Source organism: Petaurus breviceps, unplaced genomic scaffold (genome assembly GCF_028583685.1).
Source record: "Petaurus breviceps papuanus isolate PSGF00001 unplaced genomic scaffold, PetGlider_PUasm1.0 79, whole genome shotgun sequence".
Classification (NCBI taxonomy): domain Eukaryota; kingdom Metazoa; phylum Chordata; class Mammalia; order Diprotodontia; family Petauridae; genus Petaurus; species Petaurus breviceps.
The window spans coordinates 4376469-4386694 of NW_027186523.1; the positions used below are offsets into that span (position 1 = coordinate 4376469).

The window sequence follows — 10226 nt, forward strand, 5'->3', positions numbered from 1 at the left end:
GTGTTGGCAGTAGCAGATGCTGCCTTTTCCTGGCTAGCTGAGTTTATTAAGAGAATCTAACAGAGAGTGACAGAATTCTGGCTTCTCTGAGAAACTGCTAGAACAACAAATAGTGAATCTACTCCACTCTCCTTTGCCTCATGCAATGGGAGATAAGGTTCATCACTAAGGGTTTTATTTTCCTATTTAAAAGTTTTACTTACTATTAATTTATATTTTAAACAATGTTTGCTAGAAAAAAAAAGAATTTTAAAATGATTTTTCAGATTTTGTTTTTGCTTTTGATAGTGAGAGGAAAAGTAATTTGTGGATAACTGATTATGCTAAATTCAACTGGCTTGGAGAACACCCTCTTCATCTGGCAAGCAACCAATTGCCTGGGGGCTCAGAACATTTTACTAGTTATTTGCAGTTTGTTATTTAAAGTTCTTTTTTTAGTTTTTAAATCATCACAAGCTAATCTCATTATCTATAAGTAAACATTTCTTAGCTCCACTCACTGAAGGATATGAAAGGAGAGGCCTAGCAGAGATCTCTACAGAAAGTCACACTTTGAAGCAATCAAGGTGACCTTTCTTGGTGAGTGTGTGTGTGTGTGTTTTAATGTGGTAGCAAATATATGGGCATTTTTTTCTTTCTTTAAATCCTTAACTAGGAAGACTTGGGTTCAAGGTACTGTGGCACAGCAGATAGAGACCCAATTCTGGAGTCAGGGAGATTTGGCTCAAGTCCCATCCCTGACTCATATTAATTGTGTGTGATTCAAGAAAAGTCATTTAATCTCTCAGTGCCTGAGGAAATTCTCTCAGACTATAACTTGTAAAGCAGGTACTGATATGTATTAGTAGAGAAAATGTAATAAGTGCTAACATTTTCTCATAAGGAATTTCCTATGTCAATGAAATCATAGATTTGGTCCAAACATATGTGTATATGTATGTCTATATTTGTTACTATGACTCATTAAACATTTGCTAAGGTGTGAAAGGACTGTTATTCACATTGGTAAAGGGAGAACTATATGGATGAAATCACAGATGCTTGAAGTATTTGTATGTGCCAAGACTTAGACTCTTCCTCTGGGAAGAAGACTAGAATCTTCCATTCAATTAAGAATTTAACCATATTTGGCTATGCATACCCTACACATCTCAGTGATTCAGAAGCCCTATAGGTCATCATCCCAATCCCATTCCTAACTCCCTCCACTTGATTCCTTATTCTTATCACACTCAAGCTTCCCACCCCAAAGTCCCAATCAAATGCTATCCAGCCCTTCCACTATGCCCTCTGGAATGCATGATGCATAAGCAGCAAACTTGCCTTCATAAAATCTTTTCTTCTACTACCCCCCCTATCTTGTAGTAGTCAACAAGAATTGGCTCCCTGCTGATGACACAGCCTCCATGGTCACCCTTTCCAGCACTGGCTGTGCCTTCCCTCAATCCTCTCAGCTCACTGGTCAAGACAAGGGAGTTGGGATACTCCTTATTCTGCAGTGCCGCTTCCAGGTTCTTGCCCTACCTTCATCACACAGTAACCTCTCCTTCTTAGAGGTCCATACAGTCCACATCTTCCACCTACTCAAAATATCCTTGATCTTGCAACATTCTCTCCCCCTCCCCCCCTGCCTCCCTCTCTCTCTCTTCCTCCCTCTTTCCACATACTCTTATTTGCAGTGACATTGGCCTCCTGGCTCTTCTATGAACGAGATACTTGATCTCTTGGCTCCAGGTATTTTCTCTGGCTGTCCCCCCATGCCTGGAACATTCTCCCTCCTCATCTTCACCTCCTGGTTTCCCTCAAGTCTCAAATAAAATCTCATCTTCTAAAGGCAGTGTTTCCCAACCCCTCTTAATTCTAATGCCTTCCTTCTTTTAATTATTTCCTATTAATCCTGTATGTAGCTTGTTTGTTACATATTTGTTTGCTTGTTGTTTCCTCCAGTAGCCTGTAAGCAGGGACTGTTTCTTGTCTCTTTTTATATTCCCAGTGCTTAGCACAGTGTCTGACTCACAGTAGGCACTTCATAAATGCTTATTAACTGACTGAAACTCTAAATATATGGTTGAAATTTTGCAAGAAGTACTCTAGCCCAGATCTTTTGCCTACATAGACTACTGATGATTCATAATGCCAGTTCTGATGATGCCACATATTCTAGCTTTTCATTTCATTTTTCTTTGACCCTAGTCTTCCAGTCTTTTCTAGGATATTTGCTACCATATGTTGCATGAGTTTGCCAAGTGGAAAAATAACCTATCCCTCTCTAAAATTCCTTAATTATTCTCTGCTACTCCTACTGTTATGTGAACTTTTGAGAAAGTTGTATATGCAGCTGGTTTTCATTTTTGCTGCATCACCAAACCTATGCTATCCATTAGTCTCCCAATAAACTCCCCCATACCCATTGTAAGGCAAGGGGATCTGGAAGTTGTACTGGGGGTGGAGCACATTTTTAACTGATGCACAGGAATGTGACTCATAGTCAAAGGACCTTGAATATTGAACGTTGCTTTTGTTTTATTTGCTCTAAATTATTATTGTTAAATTTGTGATTTTGAAAATAGGCCCTCTTTATTTTGCAGCAAATTATCAGCAATAAGATTTTTAGACTTTTCAATCTTCTATTAGTGAAAGCAAAACATCTTTCACTGTTTATTAAAAAGATTAAGCAGAGTTAGTAATCATGAATGTTATCATTAGTACAAAAAGGGAAAACCAAAGGAAATCCAAACACTTTTTTACTTGTATTCTCTTCAGTCTCTAACTTGTCACTAAGGAATGTTTATGAATCTAGTGTGTACTAATGAGAGCTGAAAGGTACCTTTGTTTTAGAGAAGGATTATAGTATAATCTTTAGTGAAATGCTAAACTGTTAAGACATGTACACTTCACACTAATATGCTTTGGAAAGAAATTGTTTAGCTGACAGGAACTTCTTTATTCCCTCCTCCCTACCATCCCCCCCGCCCCAAATTCCCGAATAACTTTTGTTTCAAGAAAATATCCTAAGATACAAAAATGGGCAGACCTAAAGATACCACCAGATGGTGGTGGAGGCTGTGAAAGATGGAGCTAAGATATCTTCAGGAGATTAGAACTTTGCAGAGTAGGATACTTGGGGCCTGTTTGGGGGAAGAGGGTTTAAATTTACTAATGTTACCAAAGTGAAGAGGATCATCTGAAAAAATTGAAGGCCATTTCCTAGTGAATCCTATTAATAACAATGGAGGACATAAGAAATAAAGGGTTTTGGTGCTCAATGACCAAGGAGAATACTCAACAATATTTCCTCTCTCTCCTTTTTTGTTTTTGCTAATCTCATGTCATTTTCTTGCCTTAGTGGTATGTAGTAAAATATACCAAAACCTCTTATTCCTAAAATTAATGTCATTTAAGAATATTTCCAATCTGCATTGAGCCAGAAAACTGAAGTACAGTTAAATTGTGGATATAAAAATACTTTCTCAGATGACACAATAGTACAGGGGGATAGGTTCTGGGAAGGTCACTAACTCCCCAAGGTTGGTTGTAGATCCCTATGATGGGAAGTTGAAGATGCTGGATAGTAAGTGGTCATTAGTGGTAGTTGTTAAGCCATTTCAGTTGTGTCTGACTCTTTGTGATCCAATTTGGGGTTTTCTTGGTAAAGATACTGTAGTGGTTTGCTATTTCCTTCTCCAGTTCATTTTACAGATGAGGAAACTGAGGCAAATAGGACTTGCCCAGAGTCATAGAGGTGTCTGAGGCCAGATTTAAACTTAGGAAGAAGAGTCTCCCTGACTTCAGGCTGGGTACTCTAACCACTGACTCACCTAGTTGCCCTGGTGGTAGGGAAAGTATAAAGGACTTGGAGGCTACACTAGAAAAAGAAAGAAGAAAGCTACTGAAAAACCCAGGAGTAGGCAATTAAAATTGATAATCAGTCTAGAATATTGTGCTTGCTAGAAAGGCATGTAAAGATGATCAAAGGACACAGCTAATAAAACTGATAAAAAGTAGTGTGGAGTTCCTAAATAAAGAGGAACTGGTTCTGGAAATTTCTGTAGTTAGTCTTGGACATACTGTGGAGTTGGGGTTTAGGTGGTTTTGTTTTTGACCTGGAATCAAGGAATAGATTTGAGTTCCAATCAGAAAAAGCCCTTGCTGATTCAGAGATCAAGTGAACTGAGAAAAATAGCTCAGACTAAGGATAACTTAGCAAAGAAAGCACAGTGAGTCAGCTGGGGAATATTGAGAAGAGACTGTATTGTCACTTTAAACTGTCTCAAAATACTAATATGTGGTCCTTGAACTTGTAACCTACCTACAGACATTTGTTTCTCCAGCTCTCCTAGCTCTGTAAGATACTCACTGTAAAACAGCTCCCTATTTGTAGCATAATGGAGTGAGCACTCTGGGAAAGAGATAATAAAGAATAAGCCAAGAATTCCAAAGATAAGAGTCCTTGGAAGAAAAAAAAACCCTATCTTTGATCTTCTGAAGATGGCAGAAGAAAATTATTCAAATAAATAATGATGTGAATTGATCAGGGAATGTGATGTTTGTAAGCATTAGATCTTGTGGCTTCCCCCCTCCATAATAAATTCCTAAGAAGGATCCTTAGAGCCAAATCTTGTTTTCAAAATGTCTTTAGCCTCTCTCCACCCTTAGTCCTCTAGTTTGATTTTAAGAAACAGTAATGCATTTGATCCTTAAGACAACTTTGGTAGTGTAAATATTATTCTCCATTTTACAGATAAAGACTCTGAGTCTTGTCCATGTAGCTAGTAAATAGCAGAGCAAAGACCTGAACCTAGGTCTTCTGACATCATATCTAGTAATCTTTCCATTATCCTCATACATTCCTACAATCCCATCTGATCCAACATAACATTTTCATAACAAGTTATTTCCAACCCCATGCCCACTGTAAACTTATAGTACTGAATGGACACCATCAGTTGGTAAGCAATTTGCTGGACAGGGCTCAATACAGAACTTTAGGGATAGGTGAAGGCCATTTGTGATTACCTCTTCCCACTGTAGTTACATATTGGGATTTCTGTTTAGTGGGTTAAAAAAAAGAAACAAAAAGCCCCCAACTCTCCCCCCTAAAAAAAACCAAACAACAAAATCAAACCAATAACAACAAACCACTGAAGAAATTCATCATGATCCAAGCTTAAAAGACCATTTCATGGTAGAAGCAAGAGTTTCTAATGGAAATAAAGATACCAAAGAAGATACATTTTGTATAAAAATGAACCTACAATCTCTTTCACCTGAATAATTTCAGCTAATATATTAATTATAAGTGGTCAAAAACAAACTATTTTTTCCAGGTCCTTCTAGAGAAGTTTTATGTTTTATGCAGTACTAGGCACTGGGGGATAATAATATAAAACTGAAGCTTGTTTCCTACTCTCTTTGTACCTTGCGAGCTAATAGGGAAAACAAAATAAATATAGATAGATCTTCCAATTTTTATGGAAAACTAAGGACCTGAGGCTATTACAAAATGTCCAGTTCCACAATAAGCTTTAAAGAGACTTCTAATGATGTTTTTTCCCCCTAAGATTGAAAAAAAAATACACATAAGATTTATAACACTGTTACTCACCCCTGAAGATGGAGCTGATTTCCTGCTGCTTTTGTGATTCAGGTGACTTGTATTCATAGTTTTGTTTCTTCCGGTTCCAGCAGACAAAGAGTAGGGGACTAAGAAGGGAAGATGGAATGCAGGAATCAAGTTAATGTTTCAAGATGAGATTTTTGTACTAAAACAAATTCTGTAATAAACTAAAACAACAAGAAGGAAGGATTTCCTTTTCATTTTCAAACCAAAGCCTTCAGAACAGCATTACATAGTGATTTGAAACATAGTCCTTAAGCTCTCGAATGCTTTTTAAACTACATGAAAGGAAATTTTTCATTATTATTAAGTTAAAGTTTTCAATAGACTTATTTTAAAAAGGAAATAAATATGATATTTCAAGTCACAAATGATCACAGCTTGGGTGGGGGAGAGGCATGAATGCTACCAGTTCTCAACACGTATCCTTTATTATTACACAAATATTTTCGTTTGCAAATTAATTTTACCAGCCAGAAAATTTCCTCATAAATTCCTATACATTCATACATTTATTAATGCCATAACGATTAAATATCTGGTGGGGTGGGTGCTAGAACTCTAGTGAAATATACTACATCATAATTTCCTATTTTCCAAGTTTTAAAAATATTTCTGGTTCTGCTTTTGGTGCTTGGTCAAACTATGTTATTGGTCTTAGAAACAAACTGATATCATGAGTTTTGTATCATTGAAACTTCTACACATATAACAGGTATATGCAAAGTTGGTTGGTTGGAGGTGGTTGCTGTCCTTAGCTTTTGGTGCTTGGTCAAACTATGCTATTGGTCTTGAAAACAAACTGAAAATCATGAGTTTTGTATCATTTAAACTTCTATACATATAACAGGTATATGAAAAGTTGGTTGGTTGGAGGTGGTTGTTGTCCTTAGGTCTTGAAGAGTACCAATATGGCATCAGTAACAACTCAAGTGACAGTGTATCTGACTGTGACTGCTCAGACCTATATGAGCTTGGAATGTTCTACCACAGGTAGGGCAAAAATGGTTCATGTGAACATTCAGGATAGATTCTTTAAATTTTTGCATCTCACATTTCTTTTGAGCGACTTTAATTCTGCTTTGCTCACATAGCACAGTGACTTGTTTGATGTGGGTACACCATGCTGAGTGGTTCTGTGTCAGTATCTCCCATGTCATAATCAATTCCAAAGTTCTTCAGAGAGATCTTGAGAGTGTCTTTGTATTGGTTCTTCTGACCACCATGTGAATGCTTGGCTTGTATGAGTTCTCTGTAAAATAGTCTTTTAGGCAAGTGTACATTTGGCATTTGAATAGTGTGGCCAGCCCATTGAAGTTGTGCTTTCTGCAGTAGAGTCTGAATGCTTGGCAGTTTGGTTTGAGAAAGGATCTCAGTGTCCAGTAGCTTATCCTGACAGGTGATCTCCAGAATCTTCCTAAGACAATTCAAAAGGAAGCAATTTAGTTTCTTGCCATGCCACTGGTATACTATCCAGATTTCACAGATATACAACAATGAGGTAAGCATAATGGCTCCATAGATCTTCATTTTGGTAGCCAGTCTAATACCTCTTCTTTCCCAAACTTTCCTTTGGAGCCTCCCAGACACTGAGTTAGCTCTGGCAATGCATGTGATCAACCTCATTATCAACACTTATATCCCTGGAAAGTATACTGTCAAGGTAAGTGAACTTATCCACTGTATTCAAAACTTCTCCATTTGCCGTAACCGGTGGTTCCACACATGGATGGCATGGTGCTGGCTGGTGGAGCACCTGTGTTTTCTTGGTGTTAATTGTTAGGCCAAAATTGGCACAAGTGCAAAGTAATTATTAAAGAAATGATGAATTTCAAAGGAATCAGAGTGATTATATGGGTAACAATTTTTATGAACATTCAAGGGCATCTCATACAGACAATCATTGTCCATTGTTTGTCTCAATTTGGAAAGGAGAAGAATCTTAAAGGTAGACTGGGGATTATGTTGGAGGAGGAAAAAAGAGGAGAGAAGTTAGATTAAGTAGTAATTGATAAGAACTAAAGTTTAATGTGAAACCAGTAATTATTCTGTGTTCTTTATAATTTTAATTTTGTTCTGTAGTGTTTCACTTGCTTTTTTTTTTTTTAGCAATAGGGATCAATTAACTACGGATGCTGTATTTTAATACTTTAAGGGCCCCATTTTGATTGTTGTAAGTTTTCCTCTATGAAATACTTAAGATACTTGATCGCTTTTTGGTGATTACCTCCTCTGCACTTAGTCTGGTCCTCAGGTGACAGATATGTACGTCTGTGTCTGGTTCTTTACTTGAAAACATGCAGTTCTAGCAGTGTTAGGGAACTGCCACAGTATCACAGAATTGCAAAGTTGGAAGGGACCTCATTAGACATATATATATATATAGTACAACCCATATCTGAAAAGGGTTTCTCACTATTACTTATTGATAAGTAATTATCCAGCCTCTGCTCTAAGATCTCCAGTGATGGTGAACCCATTATCTCATGGATATTCTGCTTTTATAAAAGTCTAATTGTTAGGAAGTTTTTCTAGACATCAAGTCTTAATTTTCCTTTTTGCAATGTCCCCCTTTTTCTCCTGGTTATGATTTTGCCGCCAAAAAAGGGACAAATCATTAAGACCTCTTTCACATGGCAGCCCTTCAAATACTTAAACACAGCTATCACATATTATCTGAGTTCTCTCTTATCTAGGCTAAACATTTCCAATACCTTCCACTGATGGTAACATGTATTTCAAGCTGTCCACCATACTGGTTGCTCTCTAATTTATCGATGTCCTGTCCAAATGTTGTCTGACTGTGGCAGAGTACTGAGAGATTGTCATCTATTTATTCCTAAAAGCTATGCTTCTCCTAATGTAGCTCAAGCCTGCATTAGGTTTTGTATTTTTTTTTTTGGTTGCCAAATTACATTGCTGAAAACAGCAGCATGAAAAACTCACACTTTGGCACAATGCTCCTTTCACCTTGGGAGCAGATCCCAACTTTAATATAAAATTAAAAGTAAAGAAATAGGCTGAAAAATGAACAAACAACAACACAAAAGAACTTGACCTCAGAAAGTTGCTATTGTGACAGAGATCAAAGCAGAAATTCAGAAGAAAACAACAAAGCCAAAACAGTGACATTCAAAGCCTTAAAGAAAAATGTGAACTGTTCTTGGGCCGAAAGAGGTTTCTTGGAAGAGCTCAAAAATTATTTTAAAAATCAAATAAGAGGTAGAGGAAAAATTGGAGGAAAAATGAGAGTAATGTAAGAAAATCATGAAAAAAAGAGTCAACATCTTGGTAAAGGAGGCACAAAAAATTACTGAAGAAAATAATACCTAAAAAAATAGAATAGACCATCCACTGAAAAGAACACCTTGAAAAGCAGAATTGGCCAAATGGAAAAAGATGTAAAAAAAATTCACTAAGAAGAAGAAATCCTTAAAAAGCAGAATTGGTCAAATGGAAAAGGAGAAAATAATTCCTCAAAAATTTGGACTGGGCAATTAGAAGGACAATTTAAGGGTTATTGGACTACCTGAACATCATGATCATAAAAGAGCTGAGATATTATCTTTCAAGAAATTGTCAAGGAAAACTATCCTAATATCCTAGAACCAGAAAGTAAAATAGAAATGGAAAGAATCCACCAATCTCCTCCTGAAACAGATCCCAAAACAATAACTCCTAGGAATATTATAGGCAAATTCTGGAGCTTTCAGGTCAAGGGGAAAATATTGCAAGCAATCAGAAAGAAAAAATTCAAATATCGTGAAGTCATACGATAATAAAAGATTTAGCAGTTTCTACAGTAAAGGATCAAAGGGCTTGGAATATGATATTCTGGAGGGCAAAGGAGCTAGGATCAGAATCAAGAATCACCTACCCAGCAAAACAGGGTATAATCCTTCAGGGGAAAAAAATCTACATTTACATAGAGGAGTTTCAAGTATTCCGGATGAGAAAAAAAACCCAGCTGAATAGAAAATCTGACTTTCAAATACAAGGTTCTTGAGAAGCATAAAAAGGTAAAACAGGAAAGAGAAATCTTAAGGGATTCAATATAATTAAATAGTTTACATTCCTTCATGGGAAGATAATACTTGCAACTCCTAAGAATTTTATCATTATTAAAGCAGTTAGAAGTATACATAGACAGAGGGCATAGGTGTGTGTGAGTTGACTGTAATAGCATAATATCTAAAAAAATAAATTAAGGGTTGAGAAAGAGGAATGCACTAAGGGAAAGGGGAAGGGAAAAGGGAAAATGGGATAAATTATTTCACATAAAAGAGTTGTGAAAGAGTTTTTATAGTAGAGGGGAAAATGGGTGGTGGAGTGGCAGAAGACACTTGAACCTGAACTGTAATTGACTCAAGGAGGGAATAACATATACAGTAAGTTGGATATAGAAATCTGTCTTGCTATACAAGGAAGTAGGAGGGGAAAGGGATAAGAGAAGGGAGACTGATAGAAGGGATACTGGATTGGGGGAGGTGATGGTCAGAAGGAAAATACTTTTGAGGAGGGACAGGGTAAAAGGAGAGAGAGAGAGGGAGGAAAGAGGAGAAGGGGAGAGAGAGAGAGAGAGAGAGAGAGAGAGAGAGAGAGAGAGAGA

At 36.9% G+C, this 10226-nt stretch overlaps 1 protein-coding gene across 1 annotated transcript in view; it reads right to left on the minus strand.

Moving 5' to 3' along the window:
• Positions 1-5597: 5597 nt before the first annotated feature.
• LOC138175697 (lamin tail domain-containing protein 1-like) overlaps positions 5598-10226 on the minus strand; it is an 88841-nt gene continuing 84212 nt past the window's right edge. Inside the window, exon 8 of the mRNA XM_069106210.1 lies at positions 5598-5703. Coding sequence (XP_068962311.1) covers positions 5598-5703 — 106 coding nt within the window. The remainder of the gene's footprint in view (positions 5704-10226) is intronic.